The sequence below is a fragment of the Bidens hawaiensis genome, unplaced genomic scaffold, assembly GCF_021521415.1.
Source record: "Bidens hawaiensis isolate Kalapana, Puna unplaced genomic scaffold, B.hawaiensis_p1.1 tig00030470_1, whole genome shotgun sequence".
Taxonomy (NCBI): domain Eukaryota; kingdom Viridiplantae; phylum Streptophyta; class Magnoliopsida; order Asterales; family Asteraceae; genus Bidens; species Bidens hawaiensis.
This window is the reverse complement of record NW_027495070.1, coordinates 159,923-181,610: the sequence shown is the minus strand read 5'-3', so window position 1 is coordinate 181,610 and position 21,688 is coordinate 159,923. Positions and strand designations below refer to the sequence as shown.

The 21,688-nt window shown below is 34.9% G+C and overlaps 1 protein-coding gene and 1 pseudogene across 3 annotated transcripts; both read right to left on the bottom strand.

The window, feature by feature from the left end:
• Window positions 1-239: 239 nt before the first annotated feature.
• Window positions 240-2,701, bottom strand: LOC143580418 (protein ANTHESIS POMOTING FACTOR 1-like). 2 transcript variants are annotated; one of them, XM_077063445.1, is made up of 10 exons: window positions 2,612-2,701; window positions 2,033-2,133; window positions 1,742-1,842; window positions 1,602-1,668; window positions 1,415-1,514; window positions 1,203-1,316; window positions 993-1,130; window positions 806-890; window positions 679-740; window positions 240-586 (listed from the first exon to the last, which is right to left on the bottom strand). In XM_077063445.1, the coding sequence occupies exons 1-10, from the start codon at window positions 2,639-2,641 to the stop codon at window positions 443-445; spliced, it is 942 nt and encodes a 313-aa protein (XP_076919560.1). In that variant the 5' UTR covers window positions 2,642-2,701; the 3' UTR covers window positions 240-442. The 2 variants fall into 2 exon arrangements, with proteins under 2 accessions (XP_076919560.1, XP_076919561.1); XM_077063446.1 differs by having other exon boundaries at window positions 257-586; window positions 691-740.
• A 3,267-nt stretch (window positions 2,702-5,968) lies between these two features.
• Window positions 5,969-8,295, bottom strand: LOC143580417 (4-coumarate--CoA ligase 2-like; annotated as a pseudogene). The gene is made up of 4 exons (XR_013143651.1): window positions 7,157-8,295; window positions 6,389-6,733; window positions 6,251-6,318; window positions 5,969-6,182 (listed from the first exon to the last, which is right to left on the bottom strand). The product of XR_013143651.1 is annotated as a 4-coumarate--CoA ligase 2-like (transcript).
• Window positions 8,296-21,688: the final 13,393 nt, after the last annotated feature.

Sequence of the window (21,688 nt, the reverse complement as noted above, 5' to 3'; positions counted from 1 at the left end):
ATGTAAAAGTTATCGAAACACAAATGTACAAGGCGTCAAATCTGCTTAAAATTTTCGTTTTTACTCTTACAACTTTTAAAAAATTTGAATTTGCCATTGCAGCCTGTTAACTTTTATTATGGTTTCAGTTTTTTTTAATCCAATTTTGCCATTACGACATGCTATTTTTATTAGCATTTCGGCATGAAACTTGTAAAGGTTTCGTTTCTTTATATAAGTTTCGAATATTATCAACGCCCCTAATGCAAGACGGGGCCATGCCCATGCCTACTTGTTAATGTATTAAATATTTAAATGTGATCTACAAAAACAAATACTTTAATAAGAGGTTAGTAACATCATTGTTTTATACAGTATGTTGGCAGAAAATTGAAGCTGTATAGATAATGGTGATACCTGTTTGGCTGTTTCTGAAGACAGCCATCAAACATAAATATATTTTCTACTTTCTTCCAACATATGCTGCCAGTTTTGACAAATCTGGGATCCAAAACGACAATTCAGAAGAACCCGTAACAAACATTAGACTGCCCGGGGCCCATTTTATGACAGGTGGTTCGTTTTCAGTGCTCAACCAACTAGCCACCTGTAAAGAATTAGGTTGGGACACAAATAAGCGTCTGCCTTTAAATAACTTTGTTAAATAAATAGCAAATACTGAATTGATTATAATAATACTTTGGACCATACTTCTTTGCCACTACGAATGTTCCAAGCATAAACGCTGCCATCACCCGAACCTGCAAAATAAGATTCTGATTATAATCCACAACACACTGATTATTATAGAGCATTTGCATTTCACCTGATATAACAAACATTCCTTCGGGACTAAAAGAGGCCTCCAAAGTAGAATTACTTGAGACCGGCTTTACATTATGCGTGCCTATCTGCATAAAAAAGGTACAAAAACAAGCCTTAAGCGTTTCTATATATGAGTTGAAATCATTGTTGACTGTCCAAAGAATTTTACAATTAAAAGAAATACTCACAAGTGTACCACGAAAGGAGTCAAGTACATGAACGCGCCCATCCTTAGTTGTCAACAACATAAGTTTACCATCATTACTGAATTTGACAACATTTGCATCCGACACGTCTCCATCAACAGAAAATATTTCAAAAGGACCCTTCACAAGATCAAACTTCAGAAAATATTTGCTTAAAATTTGAACTAATAAATAAAATATAGTATTTTTAACCTTTTCATAATTACGTGAATCAAACATCCTTATCAATCCTCCAAAAGCAACTGCAAAGACAAGCCCTTGTTCATCATAAGCTGTTGCTGGTCTTCCTTGTACACGTAAAAGTCCCTATATCCATAAATAATCAGCTAGTTTCATAGAATATGCATGCATGAATACATACATACATATATGCACATACAATTCTGTAGAATATAGAAAACAACCTGACATTTATCAGCTCTTTGATCCCAAAGTAGAACAGTTCTATCAAGAGAGCCAGAGATAAAATGTTCTGCTCGTGCACATAAACTGAGGGAGACAACCCTAGAAAAACCAATGACACAAAAAGTTGACCGGCCAATTAAGTACTATAATTGCAAGCACATAAAATGGGATGATGTGGAACCTTACCTGTCATGGTGACCTCTAAAGTAGCGCAAGTATTTGTTATCGTGCAATGAGAGAAGCCGCAGAGATTCTGCATTATGAAATAAAATGAGGATAAAGACTAATTAATTACACACGTGAAACGATTATTATGATATACAAACCGTCCCATCCGTTTTTGGAGGAGTATATAACAGTTGTGGGATGTGACGTGAAGGACACCAAGTCAACCCCATATTTTTTGCTGTTAATTGTCTTCAAACATCTGCAAAAAAGAAATCCCTGTATCAGCAATTGGATACTAAATATGCACTATAACACATATAAGTTCACTAATTATATACAACCACAGCAGTAGTCAATTATGCATATACTAATTCTTTTAATTTACTGCTGTGCCACAGAAGCTTATTCCTTCTATCAAAATATTTACAAATATCAAACAAAAAACATACGTTGCATTAGCCACATCATAGAGCCGAATGGACTCATCATCACTAGCAGTCACCAAATAATTTGAAGCCCTGTGAAAATCCATTGAACTTATCCTACCACTCTGCAATTAAAATGATTTGCGTATCAGTGCATCAATTAACTGGGCACGTAAAATTATAGTGCAGCATCATAACCATAAATCATTTGTCTACAGATATACCGATCATGATCAGGAAAATGAAAATCACATTATAAAGTATAAACCTCAAGAGCACTAACCACTTTCCACTTGAGTCTCAGTATGACAACAGAAAAAAGAGATACTACAAAACCAAGAATAAATCCCAGTTCCAAAACAAAAGAGTAACCAGCATAGTTACATGTGCAGAACTGTTAAAACTAAAATTCTGAGGTTAAGTGACGAAGTCGAACCTAGCTCTTATTACACAGTTGCTGTTATATAATAAGTCGAATAGTTGATAGAATTACTTAAGGTTGCTTGTTGAGCTCTTACATTATCTACTGCATATATATGCTTTGAAACCCTAGAATTACAGTGATCTCGAACTTTCAGCTATGAATGAAATTCAGATGCTTACGTAATCACGGAAGGCCATGCCTACTTCCATGCTCTGAATAATTTCTTCCGTGAGCTCCAGTGAGACCTTGTCTTCTCCATCCGTTTGTCCACCTGCACACGATAGTACAATACGATAACGAGACTTCAATTAACTGAAGCCTTAACGAAATAAATAGTGGCATGTTATGAATCGATCGACGGAGTTTAAGTACTCGCCTGCCATTGGCAAGCTTCAAGCAACCGGTGTGGTGGCTCTATCTGTCAATTGATGTAATAATGCGTTAAGAGTTTTGAAAGATAAGTGGTGATTTTGGAGGAGATAGTGGGTTTATTAGCCGGATTCTGGTGTATCGCCGTCGTCTCTTCCGGTCTTTGGGTTAGTTAGCAGGTGTTTTCGGTTTGGGCCCAATTTTATGTTCATGTTCGGGCCCGTATAAATCAACAATCATTTTTTCATAATACCAACTCACCAAGAATTGATTATACAAATGCTACTCATTTGGTAATACCTCACATTACATAAAAAAAAAAAAAAATCAAAGTTTAAACATTACATGTTTAATTAATTGACTCTATCCGTGTCGCATTTTTAAGACTTAATAGTAACCCTTTTAATAAAATTTGTAACTTATATAAAACTAGTTATGGGACCCGTGCGTTACGTGGGGTTTAGTTTATGGTCTAATGAATGAACTACATTGCTAAATTATTTAAATATAAAGATGTTTACATCGGTTCCAAATACAAACAGGCATGTTCCTGCTACTACAACTCATACAAAAGGTTATCGAACTTTTAAAAGATAAATAATTACAACAAATTGTGCTAAAATTACCATATTTATATAAAATTATTGTTTTACCATTTGATCTAGTTGTGTGGTTTGCTTAAATAGTAAGTTATTTAAAAGGGAAAACTCGATATGTGCTAAATGACTAGTGACTAGATAGAAATGATATGACAAGGTGTAGCAGTGATGTTTTTGTGTGATGGTAAAAACGAGCGGCAGATAGAGTGATGGTATTTAGGTGATGTATGTGGATGGTGGTGGAACAAGAGGGAGACCGGGAGAGAGAATGGTGATGCCTCAGTGATATCTATGTGTGGTAGTAGAAGCCAATTGCCCATCTTAAACTTATAGCGTATTTAACGCGTCCATTTTAAACACTCACGGCTAAGCTTCTGTCACATCAAATATCGACTAGGAGCATTATCGATCTGTTGCATATATCTATAGCGATGTCATATCTAGAAAATTAACAGTTATGGAATTCATAAAAGAGTTATACCATAGAAGACTAATAAAAAGTTAAAAGATAAGATTAAAGAATTTAAAGTAAATTTTGTTTAGCTCCATGTAAGAAGGAATAAGACAATCTACAAAGCATTCAATTTGCGTAAAGCCTCTTAGTGTTTCAATAGAGGAGTTAATTCTGGTATACAAGTTAAAATACAGGCAAACATTAATAATTCGCCTCACACAAACTAATTACTATATATACAAGTATATAAGCATACTATGATAGAGCCTGTGTTATATACGGGTGGTTAAAAACAACAAAAATGTTAAATTTAGTAATATACATGATAACATACGTTATAGATTCATATGATATTAATAATGATAAACAAAATTTTACAATTCATAAATCTCTAAAAGCCTATTTGAATACAACATTGGATGTTAACTTAATTGCTTAATGATTTTATGGTATTAATTATAAGTGAATTAACATATCATTTATAAGTCAAGAAAACCAACACAATAACTACTTAAGTGTAGTTGGTAAGCATCTTTAGTTTAAAACATGAGGTCTTGGGTTCAAGACTTGTATCACACAATAAATTATTTTTAAAAAAATTTCAAAGTGTTATATTGTTCATACGAAGATGGTTGTATTTGAAGAGAAACCGGGTCATGGGTTATACATAACTAAACGGGTTCACGCTCCATAATATGTTTAGAAGAAGAAATTATAAAATTAGGAAACTACTCACATGGCATCGATGTGGCATCCTATGTGAAAGCCGTAGAATGATGTTAAATTTTTCAAAGCGTTATATATCTTCATATGAAGATGGTTGTATTTGAAGAGAAACCGGGTCATGGGTTATAACATAGCTAAACGGGTTCATGCTCCATATTATGTTTAGAAGAAGAAATGATAAAATAGGAATATGCTCACATGGCATCTATGTGGCATCCTATGTGAAAGCCCTAGAATGATGTTTAGAAGAAGAAATGATAAAATAGGAAACTGCTCACATGACATCTATGTGGCATCCTATGTGGAAGTCCTAGAATGATGCCATGTGGAAAAATCATGTTACTTTAATATATAGTTAGATTAGATTAGATTAGATTCTTTGCTATATTAAAAAAGTGAAAAGAATAAAGAACATATGAACGGCAAGCTGCAGCAGCAGCAGATTCTACTTTAGATCGACCTATGTATATGCTTCACCATGAATAATCTGAAAAAATTACTAAAAGATCATGTTTGCTAGCATAATTCAAAGAACATCATGTACATCAGTCCACTGATTAGAAACAATAGTACTAACAATTGCAATAGAGAAAGCAGCATTAACATACCTGTCTGTGCAGATTGTTTAGCTCAACCACATCATGATCCACTAGACCTAACCTACATGTCAATATTTAACTAAAACTATTAATCCAACATCTAAGGGCATAGTTTCGATCATAAGGGGGTGTAAATGAGCCAAACTGTTGGCAAACTACTTGAGATCAGCTCGTGAAAAACTCGATCGACCAGCTCCAATAACTAAAACCGGCGAGATGACTGCCATGCAACCAAAGTATCGTTGATACACTCAACTTAACAATAAAATTACACATGCATCCAATCCAATCAATTAAAACCTTGAATACCAAAAGATAGGAGTAAGAGTTGACGGTTGTATCTGTATGTCATATCTAGAGTCAAATATTGACAGATTATTTGATTGAATCTGAGCTTCGATAGCTGATATCCCAGCCTCAATGCCTCGTTTCTAATCGTTTAACAACTGGAGCTATCCGTCAGCAGCTCCTCCGTTGGATTCCATTGGTTCCGTTCAATTATAGAAACCTTAATATTTTGCAACCATGGTATAATTCAAGTTATTATGTTCATAGTTAATACCATTATCGTCTTGAACCGAACAGCTAGCTAGCGTTATAAGTTCTTAATTTCTAAATCTAATAATACATGAGTTAAAAAAATCACAACCGAACTTACGAGATAAGAATGTAAATTGCATGATTTTGTATTCGGTAACACCGGAGTTGATAAGTTGTGGAAGGCCATACGTATAATTATTATTATTAATACAATAATTAATAAACCACAAACATTAATTAAAAAGTGCATCATGTGGATGGAAGTTTGGCTCTAAGGTCTTTTCTTAGAATCTTTCCTGATGCAGATTTGGGTATGGAGGTGACAAAGTACACTTTGTGCAGTTTCTTGTAGAAAACCACCTGTTTCGCAATGTAATCTTTAACTGCTTCTTCACTCAGCTCCATCCCAATCGACAACACTACGAATGCAACGGGTACCTCCCCAGCAGCGACATCTTTTTGCCTGCTACTAACTAATTAATTAATACTGACGTTCTTTTCATTATTATTATATATGTTAAAACTACTTACGGGACAACAGCAGCATCCGCAATGCAAGGATGGCTCACTAGAAGGGCCTCCAGCTCAGCCGGTGGCACCTGCGGAGTTGATAATTAAAAGCTAGCTAGCTGCACATATATATAATGTAGGTAGCTAGCTGGTTGGTACCTGGAAACCTTTGAACTTGATGAGCTCTTTAACTCGATCTACAATGAAAACTTCATCGTCGTCGTCTACATAGCCAATATCACCAGTGTGAAGCCAGCCTAGTTTGTCTATAGTTGCAGCTGTGGACATGGCATCATTCAAGTATCCTTTCATGATCTGAGGCCCACGGATGCATATCTCACCAGGTTGGTTATATCCAAGAGAGCAACGAGTGTGGGGGTCGATCACCTTGAGCTCAGCATTCCTAACAACAATCCCGCAAGATCCCGACTTGGTAGGCAAAGGTTGTTTCGCAAACGCTGCACTCATTGACAACACAGGCCCTGCTTCTGTCATCCCATATCCCTGCACTCATTCATCAATCATGCAAATAATATTTGAACTAAACTGAAACTACTTCCCAACCAACTACTACACTATGCTGTAATTATACTACACTGTAATTACATTATGTTTTATACACACACACACATATATATATATATAATTACATATAATTATACTACTTGATTCACACAGTTAATACATTAATTTAATTTGTATTTGATCCAAACTCTCTCTCTCTCTATTTATATATATATATATATAGGAAAGTTAATTAATGCACAAATTAAATTAAGTGCTAACTGTGAGAATCAAGTAGTGTAATTATACTATGCTGTAATTACACTATGTTATATATACACTATACATATATATATATATATATGTATATATATATGTATATATATATGTATTATATTTAAATAAATAAATTGGGCAACTTACCTGACCAAAAATTGCCTGGGGGACTCTACCTCTGAGACCGTCTTCCAGCTCCTTCCCAAGCGGTGCCGGCCCCGACAATACCACCCTTATCGAGCACAAGTCGTAGCTCCCAACCATCGGATTCTTAGCCAAAGCCAACACCAAAGGTGGCACCACTGCCGCCACAGTCACCCTATACCTCTGGATATGTTCAAGTAGCGATCTTATCTCGAACTTGGGCATGAGCACCACCGCGGCTCCAGCTCTAAGCGAACACAAGAGTATGGAATTAAGTGAATATATATGGAAAAGCGGGAGCACGCATAAAACCACATCGTCTTGTTTCAGATATAGGTTCGGGTTCTCCCCGTCTACTTGCTGAGCCACACTGGTAATCAAGCTCTTGTGCGTTAGAATCACACCTTTTGGCAGCCCTGTCGTCCCCGACGAAAATGGTAAGGCCACCGCGTTCGTCTGGATCAATTATGACAGATGGAATATCATCATCATCATCTAGGTCCTTGGATATTAGCAGAGAAATGCAAGCACTTGTCCTGGATCGGTGGGTCATCTACGGTGATGATTGGGATCGAATCCAAGTCGTCCGTGCTATAACTACAATTACGAATTAGCTTGTCCACGTACTGAGCCTGGGTGATAATGATCTTGGAGTTTGAAGCAGTGAACTGCTTGAATATCTCTCCAGCGGTGCAGAAGGGGTTAGCGGCGGTGGTTATGGCGCCGATCATGGAAGCGGCGATGAAGGTTAAGGCGAATTCAGCGCAGTTTTGAAGGAGGAGCATGATGACATCACCTTTTGAAATACCCAGCCTAAGCAAGCCTTTGGCAATCCTGCGAGAGAGAATGTGTGTCTGGGAAAAGGAGTAAGTGGTACCGGTCGAGCCGACAACAAGACAAGGTCGGTCTGAGAATCGGGAAAGATTTTGGAAGCAGTAGGAGTGAAGGGGCATGTGGTTTGGGATGTAGGGTAACTCTGGTAACTTGGATCTAAACACAACCTCAGAATCATTCGGGTTATGATTATTATTATTGTTATTGTTATTAATGCAAGAAGAAGAAACCGCGAGGGGCGGTGGCGGTGGCGGTGGAGGTGGAGGTGGATGTGTTTCTGGCTTCTGAGCTGCTAATTTTACGGACATGTTGATGAAATAAGGTGTTTCTTTGTTCTTTCTGTTATGGAGTATGTCTTGTCTTGATGCTAGCCATTGGCGGATCCAGCATACAAACGGGTGGTTCCGGGAGTTTCGAAATAATAGTGTACGGATATATAGAAGACGCGTAGGAACCACCTTATAAATTAAGAGGGAACCACCTAAAAAAAATTCCTGGATCCGCCACTGATGCTAGCTAGGTAGCTTGTTATTTGTTTGTTATTCTTCTGGAATTGCATGTCTTGTAAAATATGAGATAAATTTGTGAGAGTAGAAGGGGAAGTGCAAGAGGGTGACAATCCCATATCCATGCACTAGCTCATTGATTGATCATGCAAATGGAGTGACAACCAACACGTACTTACGTAATGTATAATACTTGAACTAATCTAAAACTACTTCCCAACAAAATACTACAACATTGATTGATTAATATACTAGGATGATTACCCGTGCTACATACGGGTGAAAAAAAATGAAAATGTCATATTTACTAAAAAAAAGTTAATATTACTTGAACTTTAACATATTACGTAGTTATTTTAGTTCAAATACAAAATTCAACATTCAAGACATAGAAAAATATAGTAAAAGAATTTAAACTTTTTCTATAACATGAAAAGTAAATACTTGATAAAAAAAAACAACGTATTACATGGTTATTTTAATTGAAATACAAAATACAACATTCAAGACGTAGAAAATATTACAAAAGAATTTAAATTTTAAACTTTTTCTATAACATAAAAAGTAAATACTTGATTTAAAAAAAACCGCTGTCTATAAGAAACACTTCAATTTAGGTGAAGTATAAGACTTGAACAATTAAAAAACATATAAGTAAAATATTTTCCAATATTAAATGAAAAATAAGCTTATGATTACATACCAGGTTTAATTTTTTCACATTAAGTTTCAAAAATCTCCTTGTAAACAACGTTTGTTGTTTTTTATTTGTAAATTGTGATTCTGTGATGAGTATGACTAATTTAATACCAGCTATACTCTTCACACTTAACAAAGCGACATAAAGCTGGCAATGTGAAAAAACTTTATCTTTTAAGTATAAACCAACTATTGATAATGATTGTCCTTGACTTTTGTTGATGGTCATGAATCATAAAAAACAAAGTGCAATAAGAAACTGTCTTCTCTTTAGCTTGAAAGGAAGTTTCTTATGCGATGGGGTAAGACTGATTCGACTAATTAAGGTGTGATATCCGATATTCATACCAGAAACAACTTTAGCTTCAATTACACGTCTACACAGGCTAACACTTGTTGGCGAGTACCGTTGCACAACCCTTTTTTATGATTAATATTCTTTAGTAGCATAATGGGAACACCAACTTTAAGAACCAATCTGTGATTTGGCATTCCATGCATCTTTATCTCATTTAGAAAATTGGGAGTGTATAACTGCTGTAACAACTCGGTTTTCCACATACTGATTCGAACTCGTTACTCGACCCGTTTTATGTTCGAAAAATTTTAAACAAAAATAAAAGTAAGCACGTTTATCGAGACACTAACAAAAAATTTATAATTTTTTATATACTTATTTAATATATTTTCAACTTTAGAAAATGTTCATTTTTAACCTGAAACTAAGCTTTAACCCTCTAATGTTTCCACCTTCAATCTATAGGGACTAAAATGCAATTTTTATCATTCTCTTTGTGACCCATTTACCATATCCGAAATCCGTAACCCGTTAACCCGAAACCCGTGACCCGTTTAGTTGCTTGAACCACAATCTCTGTTCTAAACTCGGAATTTAATCGTGTTTATGATTATTATTACTATTTTCTGTCACACCTCAACCTAAGGCGGAAATGCCGGGGCGTGATCCGATTGCTCACAGCTCGAAGATACTATCATAATTATAAATGACAATATCTAATTAATTATTTTATTCAAATAATACATACAATGATCAAATACAACAAAACCATTCAAATAAATAAGTACAATCATTTAAATTCAAGTTTGTCTTCAATATAACCCTAAAGTCTTTCTAAGTGCCCATACTTCAACTTCAAGCAACCTGCATATGCGTAGAAAATGGAGTTTTGTCAACAAACATGTTGAGTGAGTTTATCACCAATTTATGACACCAAAAATAATGTTAATATAATAAGTAAGCAAAACGTAATAAATGCGATAATGAAATCAAACCATAAGTAAGTAAGTTGTCGATTAAACCATTGCCAAGCGAATCGGGCGCCAGTAAATCAACCATGAGTAAATAATGAGAATAAGACCGTTGCCAAGCGAATCGGGCGATGGTCAATAGAATGAGAACCCAATACATGGGGATATCCGGGACCTCTCCAAGCACGAATGCGCACATAAACAAGTAAGCACATAACACGTAGATTTGATTAATCACACAAAATTACACGTTTGATATTTTTGATATGTATATATAGATATGTATTTATAGTATGATATACGCATATGTCCCCAAAACGTTTGTGAAAATTGAGTAAAATAGGGGGATGATAAAACTCACCTGATCGAATAAGCCAAACGGGAATGAATATGTCAAGAAAGTGGAAATCACACTCTTCTAGAATTACCGACAAGAATCCTAATTAAACAATATAATATTATGAACGAATGATGTAATACGTATAATGAATTTAGAATTTTGATGGGATTTGAGTTACAATTATGATTTGTATTTTATGGATTGAACGATTGATCACTACGAGTTATTGTTATTGTAAAAACATTATTATTAGTTATTACTTAATTATAAGGATCATTGTTTATTATATAATCGAATCTACGAATAATTAGTTTGAATAAATATGAGTTGAGATATATAATGATAAACGTTTAAATATATAATTATCATAAAATTTATATTTTGAAAAATCATAACGAATTTCGATGGTAAAAATATAATTAACACTTGTAATATGTTTATTATAGTTTTGTTTTAAAAATTATACATACATATATACATATATATATATATATATGTACACATATTTTTATATATTTATAATAAGTATGAGCAAATTCATAAAGACGTTTTATGACAAGAAACATCCATGTTAGTGTCAGTTTTAAATAAAATAATGATGATTTAGTATTATATATATATACACACACGAAAACTTGTAACGAGCAATTTGACACAAAACGTTAACTTACGATGTCGGTTTAATTAAAATATTGTTTATTGATATTTAGTATTAATTATAATACGTTATAAATCATTTAAAACAAGTTAAAAAAATAAAAATCTCAAAACTGTCATAACAAGGACTCGAAACCGGGTGTATTGCTAGCTCAAAGGTTTAACACACACACCAGCCGTCTGTGCTAGTGTGTCAGTTGGTTAACACTTGTAACTGGTTATATATATACAAAAACTAATTTAACCCAAATTTGAATAAGAACCCTAAATCTGACATCTCTCAATCCGTTTAACGTTGTTTTAAATTGACTTAGGGCTTATAATTATTGATGAAAGACGACTAAAAAGCATGTTTTAATTACCGTGATTGGCGATGAGAACACAGAGAACGACGAACTCATAGTCGCGGCAAATATGGTATCTGAACAGAGGGTAGCAGCCAGATTTAGTGTAATTTAGTTTAGGGCTATTGATCGTCGGTATATAAAGGAGCTTCAGACACGATGAATTGAATTGTTATGAACCCTAGATTATATAATCAAATTCTAGGTTAGGACGGTTTAGTTAATATATCAATTCGCTTCGTATCAGATCTTGTTTCTTAATTAGTTATGTTAGTTAGGCCGATTAGGATACGGGAAATCATAAGCATGATTAAATTCCAAGTTTAGATCGACAATTGTGGCTCAAGTTAACTAAACGGGTCACGGTTACGGGTTAACGGGTCATGGGTACGGGTCTGGGTAAATGGATCATAAAGATAATATGTAACAATTGCAGTTTAGTCCCTGAAGAGTTGATGTGGATACAATAAAGGGTTAAAGTTTAGTTTTGGGTTAAAATTGCATATTTTCCAAAGTTAAATACATTTTAAATAAATAAATATAAATCGTATAATAATTTCTCGATAAACGTGGTTATTTTTCGATGATAAAACTTCCCGAATATAAAACGGGTCGAGTAACAGGTATGAGTTGTTCGTGGAAAACCCGAGTTGTTACATTTTCGGTCTAAACAACTACATTAATTAGGAAACCAAATCGTTTATGATACGAATTGATTTATACACTAAACCGTTTTAACCTAGTATCAATTATATAACCTAGGACTGATCTTAATTCAATTCCTCGCGTCTACACCTTCTATTTAGCCCGGCGATCAAAACCCCTGAGTTTAATTCTGTAATTAGTGGCCGTAATCCTCTGCTCGTGTTCTGTTCTTGACGGCAATACCAGGTGGTCATTCTCCCTTGATTCATCATCGTTTGAGGTAATTGAAACATGTATTTGGTTCGTTGAGCATCCATAATCAGAAACCCAAAACCAATATAAATAAACGACTAACGGATTGATCGATTTTAGGATTAGGGTTCTTGTTTCAAATTGGTCTAATTATTTATTGTATATATGAAATCGTTTTCAATGTTTAAACAACTGACACACCAGCACGCTTAGGTGGTGTGTGTGTGTTCAAACCAGAGAACCGGCCATAGGCGCGGGTTTGAGTCCCGGCCGGCCCATTGTTTTTAGTATTTGTTTTATTTGGTTATTTTAACTTGTTTAAATTATTTATAATATATCATAATTAATATTTAATATTAAATAATCAATATTTTATTTAAACCGATATCATAAAATAAGCGTTTCGTGTCAATTAGTTTCGTTACAAGTTTTTCGTGTGTGTATATATATGCGTGTGTGTGTGGATTATTAATAATAAACCAGTATTATTTTATGAAAAACTCGACGCCAATTTTAATGTTTTTACCGTTAAAATGTCTTTATAAATTTGCACATATATATATATATATATATATATATATTTAAAACAAAAATAGAATAAACGTATTAAACTTGTTAATATATTTTTATCATCGGATATCGTTAAAAACTCCAAGATATAAATTATACGATAATTATATATTTAGACGTTTATTATTATAATATATCTTAACTTATATTTATTCAAATTAATTATTCGTAAACCCGATTTTATGACAAACAATGATTTTTATAATTAAATAATAATAATAAATCGTAGAGATCAATCGTTCAATCCATAACGTACAAATCAAAATTATAACTCAATCCACATCGAAATCCTAAATTCGTTATACGTATTATATCATCTATAATGCACTAATAATATTATTTAACTAGGATTATTGTCGGTAATTCTCGAAGAGGGTGATTATCGTTTTCTCGTCGTAAGCATTCCCGTCTGGCTTATTCAATCAAGTGAGTTTTATCATTCCCCTATTTTACTCAATTTTCACAAACGTTTTGGGGACATATGCGTATATCATACTATGCATACATATCTATATATACATACATATCAAAAATAGCAAACGTGTAATTGTGTGTGATTAATCAAATCTACTTGTTATGTGCTTATTTGTCTTTGTATGCAATCGCTTGACATATCCCCTTGGAAAGGGTTCTCATTCTATTGACCACCGCCCGATTCGCTTGGCAATAGTTTAGTCGACAATATATTTGCTTATGGTTTGATTTCATTACCGCATTTATTACGTTTTGCTTATTTATTATATTAACATTATTTTTGGTGTCAAAACTTGGTGATAAACTCACTCAACATGTTTGTTGACAAAACTCCATTTTCTACGCATATGCAGGTTGCTTGAAGTTGAAGTATGGACACTTAGAAAGACCTTAGGGTTATATTGAAGACAAACTTGAATTTAACATGTTATATTTGTTTATTTGAATTGTATTGTTATATTTGAATATTGTTTGTAATCTTGTTATAAAATAATTAATTAGATATTGTCACCTTTTATGTATGATAGTATCTTCAAGCTGTGAGCAATTGGATCACGCCCCGGCATTTTCGCCTTAGGTTGGGGTGTGACAACTGCGAGTCAAAATCATCAGAAACTGTTTCAGCATGATCCAAACTACCGGAACTTATTATAATTTATTTCTCAGATAGATATATAACTTTAAATGTTAATACTAAAACAATAATAACACATAAAAACAAAGTTAATTAATATTTCTAGGAAAAATACAAATACTTGAAGATGAATTATGTAATGGATTTTTGTTTAAATTCATTGCTTTAGCTCGTTTCCCATCTAAAATTGGTCGCCTTTCTTTTCATTTGGATGCAGAAGAATTTGCATCTAGCGTACAAATTCCATTTGCAAATACAATAATATGGAATTATATTATATTATTCAAACATGTTATCTCATAAAATAACAAACTGAAACCGATACATATAAAAATGTAAATATAAAAGTATCTACATATTTACTGGTATTAAGGATGGTGGTAGATATGATACGTTGTACTGTAGATGGAGGCACATTCTCTTTATCAGATTGTGAACGTGTGACTTGATTTGATGCATGAATGTTTTGCAAAGTGTTGAAGATCCGATTAACTATTACAGTTTACATATTAGAAATTCAACTGTAACAATAAAAGTAACAAAGTGAAATGAACATACCAGATAGGGGTGTTCAAAAGTATCTGAATTCAAATCCGTATCCGAATTATCCGATAATCCGTATCCGAACTATCTGAAATTTTGGATATCCGAAAATTCGGATATTCGAACCCCGGAATCCGAAAATTCGGATTCGGATAGCATTTTTTGGATTTTTCGGATAGTTCGGATATCCGAACTATCTGAAATATTAAATTTAATATACTTTTAATTTTAATATTTTTACCTCATACCTAATTAACCACCCAAATTTCTAAGCATACACAAGCTGCTTTCACATCCTTTCCCTTAACCGTCCTCCAATCCAATCAGTTTCACTATCAGCAGACTGCCTCTGTTATCCAGTCAGTATTCGTCATCATCCTCCACCGCTGCAATACCCGTCACCTGTCACCATCTTCGTCCTCCGTCCGCCGTATCCGTCTCTGTCACCACCTCCGCCGCCGCTGCACTATCCATCACCGTCACCAGTCACCACCTTCGTCCTCCGCCACCGCTGTCACTCTTCCAACTGCACCAAATCCACCACGGCTCCACCTTGAACAATAAATTTTGTGTTATTTGCTTGTTTGTTTGTTTGTATTTTGAACAAGTTGTGTTTAGATTGTTGGATGTTATGAGTTGCAAGTTGAATTTTAACAGGTTATTGGTTTTTTTTCCAAGTTTTTTCTTTTTATTTTTCCCAGATTTTCATTCGGATATCCGAAACACTATCCGATCGGATATCCAAAATTTCGGATTCGGATTCGAATAGTGAAATCCACTATCCGAAAGGTCCGGATATCCGAAGTTCGGATATCCGAAACTTCGAATATCCGGTTTTGAGCACCCCTAATACCAGAGACACAAGGGGTGAATGAAGAATAACTTGGATGCACATTTGAATTAGGAATATGAGAAAACCCATGGATATTATAGTGATAAGTACCACCGACTGTTTTAGAATACATGTATTAAAAATGTGAATGTTAAATAACAAACTTAAATGATATTCACAATGTAAGCCATGGGATGTAGTTATATGAATACTCATTAGACGACAAAATTGGTGTAGCTTGATAAGTCATGGAGTTTGTATTTTTTGAAATATCAGACAATGATAACCGTTGATATTTAACTACATGTGAAAACATATTGTTCTATTAAATATACACATAATAACATTATTCATTACAAAAAACAATTATAATAGAGATATCTTTTTGAATTGGGTTATATAGTTTAAAAAAATAAATACATACCATTTGAGTTGTACGTGTTTTGAGAATATGTAGATCCTTTCGGCTTCCGCTTTTTTGATGGTGTAGACATCTTTGCACCCTATATCTTTAAAATTCAAAATAAAGTTATAAAATGTCATTCAAAATTTTTATCGGTTAAAAGCCGAGCGTGAACGTGCTGGAACAGCACCTCAGATCACTAAATTTGTTGATCGGAGGCGGTGTTTCAACTGCAATGAAGTTGGGCATGTATTCTGTGTTTGTCCCAATAGGTTGAAGCATGATCATGCTCAGCCTCAAAAGGTTGTTTCCAAGAAACCAGGACTTGGGTATGTAGAGAAACCATCGTTGTTTTAAAATCCGAGCATGTTAGGATTTTGAAATGGGAAGAGACGGTAAAAAGTGGGCGTGTTAAAACTGAAAGTTCTAAGCCTACACCATCCACTTGCATCAAGAAACCAAATGTCGGTCAGAACTGGGTGGCCAAAACAATGTCAAAAGAAAAACCACCAAGTTTTTAGGAGGACAAAATTGTATCTAATTTACATTTATCGAGTTGTGATCTACTGTCTAGTGAATCAGATATAGAAGATGTGAAAATGTTGTTTAAGAAATTTAAACAACCCAAGATCAAGAAGGCTTGGGTTTCCTTGTTTCATTAAACCGTTTGCTGATTGTGCAGGGGCTTCCAAGATCCCACGACTCACATTGGATTATGGATAGTGGAGCCTCAAGGCACATGACGGGTACCCTTCATTTACTCAAAAACGTCAGATCTATTCGAGAAGGGTATGCCGGTTTTGCTGGTAATTAAGGAGGGCATATCGTCGGTGAAGGCACGTTGACTAATGGGAAAGTCATGTTTGACAAAGTTAACTATATTTCGGAGTTGGAGAACAATCTTCTCAGCATATCAAAAATTTGTGATAAAAGTTTCTCGACTCATTTCGCTGACAAGGAGTGCCTAATTTTGAAACCTGGTTTCAAAATTCATGATGATTGGGTTTTGATGCGAGCACCTCGCGAGAACGACCTCTATGTTCTTAACATGTGTACTGCATCAACAACTACATCAAACTCTCAATGTTTTATTTCCAAAGCGTCATCGACGGATGGGTCACGTCAATGTGAGGAAGATGAACCATTTGGTTCATAACAATCTGGTTGAAGGGGTTAACCTGAGGAGTTTCCATTTTAATGAGTGCTTATACTGCAAAAAGGGAAAGCAGACAAAGAAACCTCATCCGAAGAAACTTGTAAATTCCATCAACATACCTTTCGAGCGTCTACATATGGATCTTTTCGGTTCGGTGAATGTCAAGAGTATCATGGGCGAACTCTATTGCCTTGTGGTCACCGATGATTATTCTAGATTCTCGTGGGTGATGTTCTTGGATTCTAAGGATGAGACATTTGATTCCTTGATGGTATTATTCAAGAAACTTGAGACCTTGTACAATTTGCCGATTCGAAGAATAAGAAGTGACAATGGGACTGAGTTTAAGAACAACAAAATGCTGGAGTATTGTAATGACCGAGGGATTCTTTATGAGTTTAGCGCACTTTATACTCCACAACAGAACAGGGTCGCTGAACGAAAGAATCGTACTTTGATTGAAACAGCCCGTACCATGCTTGCTGATTCAAAATTACCTGTGAATTTCTGGACCAAAGCGGTGGCATCAGCTTGTTATGCACTCAACCGGGTTCTTACTGTGAAGAAGTTCGGCAAAACATTTTTTGAGTTGCTTAACCGACGTAAACCTAATTTGAAATGGCTTGAACCGTTTGGATCTATATGTAAAGTTCTTGAACCGAGTGGCAAATTCGGTCCCAAATCTATTGGGGGATTCTTCGTGGGGTATGCTAGTCCATTATGACGTGCATACATACCTAGCCTCCACAAGATCGTGCAAGTACAAAACGTGGACTTCAACGTTACACTACACCAACCAAACGACCTGAAGAATCTCGGTTGTTCGATTACGAGAGCCTTTGGGAGAGTTTCAAACTCCCTGAGGAATCTCATCTGACGATACGGTTACAATGTTATATCAATAGTTATCTCAAGATACTGTATCGACACCAGAAGTTCTTATTACAACTCCACAAAATGTTCCAGATCCTATCCCAACCGATGTTATACCAGAGACAGCACCTGTTTTTTTTACGACAATGGTGAAACAGATGAGGAGATCATTGAGGCTATTTCTCCTTTGTCTACTGAAGTAGCTGAAGATTTGAATGTCAACAATCTTCAAACCAAAGTATCAGTTCATACCGAGGTCATACCGAGAACGTTGTCCTATCATCCAGAGGATAATATCATTGGTGCTTTGAACACTGGGGTTCAAACCTGACGTCAAATTGATCAAAGCCTACAGTGTTTCTACACGAGTGTATCACCATTACAAAATCGGTTCTCGTTTAAATGTTTTATCTCGCAGATTGAACCGAAGACTTACAAAAAAGCACTGACTAAAGAGAGCTGGGTAAACGCAATGCAAGAAGAATTAATGCAATTCAAGAAGCTCGGGGTCTGGAAACTCGTCGACTTGCTAGAAAACAAGAAACAAATCAACACAAAATGGGTGTTTAAATGTAAGAGAGACGAAAATGGGGTTATTGTGAAAAACAAATCAAGATTGGTTGTTCTTGGTTTCAATCAGAGAGAGGGTATCGACTATAATGAAGTGTATGCACCAGTTGCAAGGCTAGAAGCAATTCGGATTTTCTGGCTTTTGCTTCATGGAAGGGTTTCAAGGTGTATCAGATAGATGTCAAGTCTGCATTTCTTAATGGGAAGATAAGTGAGGAAGTCTATGTGGGACAACCACTGGGTTTGTTGATCCGATACACAAAGACAAAGTGTACCTCCTTGATAAAGCCCTATACGGTCTCCATTAGGCCCCGAGAGCCTGGTATGAGACATTATCCCAACATCTTTTAGAAAATGGGTTTATCCGAGGAACGGTTGATTGTACACTCTTCACAAAGCTGGTAGACGGACATCTTCTAATTGTGCAAATTTATAACAGACATCTTCTGATTGTGCAAATCTATGTTGACGGTATCATCTTTGGGTCAACAAACAATGACCCGTGCAAGAAGTTCGAGGAGGTCGTGAAGCTTAAGTTCGAGATTAGTGCAATGGGGGAGATGAAGTTTTTCTTAGGACTTCAGGTGGAGCAGTTTCCAGACGGTATCTTTATCCACCAGACCAAATACCTCAATGATGTCCTGGCGAAATTCAACATGACTGGTGCAACGGCGATCAGTACTCCTCTACCTTTGAATCATGGTATCGGTACTGATCCCAATGGGGAGAAGGTTGATCAAACGCTTTACCGATCCATGATAGGCTCACTTATGTACCTCACTGCATCACGACCAGACGTCATGTATGCCACATGTTTGTGCGCCCGATATAAGTCGAATCCAAAAGTATCACATCTCATGATCGTCAAACACATCTTAAGATATCTTAAGGGATGTCCGCGGGTTGGTCTCTGGTATCCAAAAGACGATGAGTTTGTGCTGAGGGCATACTTAGACTCGGATTATGGGAGCTGCAAGCTGAACGCCAAATCTACAACAGCGGGGGTGCCAGTTCTTCGGCAAGCGACTTGTCACCTGGCAATACAAAAAGCAGACCACAGTATCGCTAGTTACCTGCGAAGCTGAGTACGTAGCTGCCTCCAGCTGTTGTTCTCAGGTTCTATGGATCCAACAATAGATGCGGGACTACGGTTTGAATTTTCTAAATACCCCTATCTTTGTAGATAATTCTACAGCAATATCTATCACTAAGAATCCGGTAAATCACTCCAAAACTAAACACATTGACATACGGTAGTATTTCATTCGTGATTGCTACGAAAAGAAGTTGATCACCATAGATAAAATTCACACCGATGAGCAAAGAGCAGATCTTTTTACTAAAGCTTTTGATAAATCACGTTTTTTGTACTTATTAAAGCTTAACAGTATAAGATTTTTGGGTGGTGGGGATAAGAGTGTTATTAAGATTCTGGATGAGTCGGATATCCTATGAACCTAAACATCAGAGTCAACTTTATTTTTGTAAATATTTTTCATATAGTTTTTTATTTTAGGGGGAGAAAAGGCGCATAACATATGCGGCCCCAAGGGACTTATGCGCTAAGTATGCTTTATGGTCAAACCTATATATAGGTGGACTTATGCGTGATTTATAAGTTTTTTGGTCATTAGTGTCAGAACCTAGAGAGAGAAAGTGCTGGAAAGTGTTATATCTTTGTAATCTTTTGAATATATTAATGAGAATGGACTTAATGTTACCTGTGGTCTTCCAATCTTATTGCTTTCCACACCTCAAGATATAAGCGATGACATTTCAGATCCTTAGTAGAGTCTACATCATCTAGATCAAGTTCTTTCACCCATCACTCATCCTAACTTAATAATAAATCAATTATTATAAGAACTTAATATCATAATGTAGTTAATTAATTGTGCATTATTATAAGTAATTAATGTAGTTATTAAATAATAATTATCATTGGCTAAAAGACAATAAACCTTTTTTATACTCAAAAGATTCAAAAGTAATTTCAGAAAGGGTAAAGTTTTGCCAAGTTGCACCAAACGCTTTAACAACGAATCAAGGTATTGCCAAATTACTTTTTCGATCAAATTGTGTTTTCTTTATCTTCATCCCTTAATTGTGAAATTACCTCCATTGCCCATCACTCTTCCTTAACAATAAATGAATTATTATATGAACTTAACCATAATGTAGTTAATTAATTGTGCATTATTATATGTAATTAGTTTAGTTATTAAATAATAATTAACATTGGCTAAAAGATAATAAACCTTTTGTGTCATCAAAGTATTTAAAGTAATTTCAGAAAGAGTAAAACTTTGTCAACTTGAACCAAATAGCTTAACAACAGATTAAGGTATTTCCAAATTACTTTTTCTGTCGAATTGTGAAATGTCTTCTCTGTCCTTATCCCTTAATTGAGAAATTACCTCCATTACCCGTCACTCATCCTTAATAATAAATGAATTATTATATGAACTTAATATCATAATGTAGTTAATTAATTGTGCATTATTGTATGTAATTAATGTAGTTATTAAATAATAATTATCATCGATTAAAAGATAACAAACCTTTTGTATACTCAAAAGATTCAAAAGTAATTTCTAAAAAGGGTAAAGCTTTGTCAACTTGCACCAAACGCTTTAACAGCGGATTAAGGTATTGTTAAATTACTTTTTATGCCGAATTATGAAGAACTTAATATCATAATGTAGTTAATTAATTGTGCATTATTATATGTAATTAATGTAGTTATTAAATAATAATAATCATCGACTAAAAGACAACAAACCTTTTGTATACTCAAAAAATTCAAAAGTAATTTCAGAAAAGGTAAAGCTTTGTCAACTGCACCAAACGTTTTAACAACGGATCAAGGTATTGTCAAATTACTTTTTCTGCCCAATTGTGAAATACATTCTTTGTCTTTGTCTCTTAATTGTG

What these genes read in the sequence shown, in the direction of transcription:
- LOC143580418 (XM_077063445.1), bottom strand. Translation starts at nt 2,641, where the DNA reads ATGGAAGTAGGCATGGCCTTCCGTGATTAC. An exon ending in TTTAGAGGTCACCATGACAG is followed by an intron (nt 1,515 to 1,601) that starts GTAAGGTTCCAC and finishes TGGTTTTTCTAG; the next exon opens with GGTTGTCTCCCTCAGTTTAT. An exon ending in AGGAATGTTTGTTATATCAG is followed by an intron (nt 741 to 805) that starts GTGAAATGCAAA and finishes CTTATTTTGCAG; the next exon opens with GTTCGGGTGATGGCAGCGTT.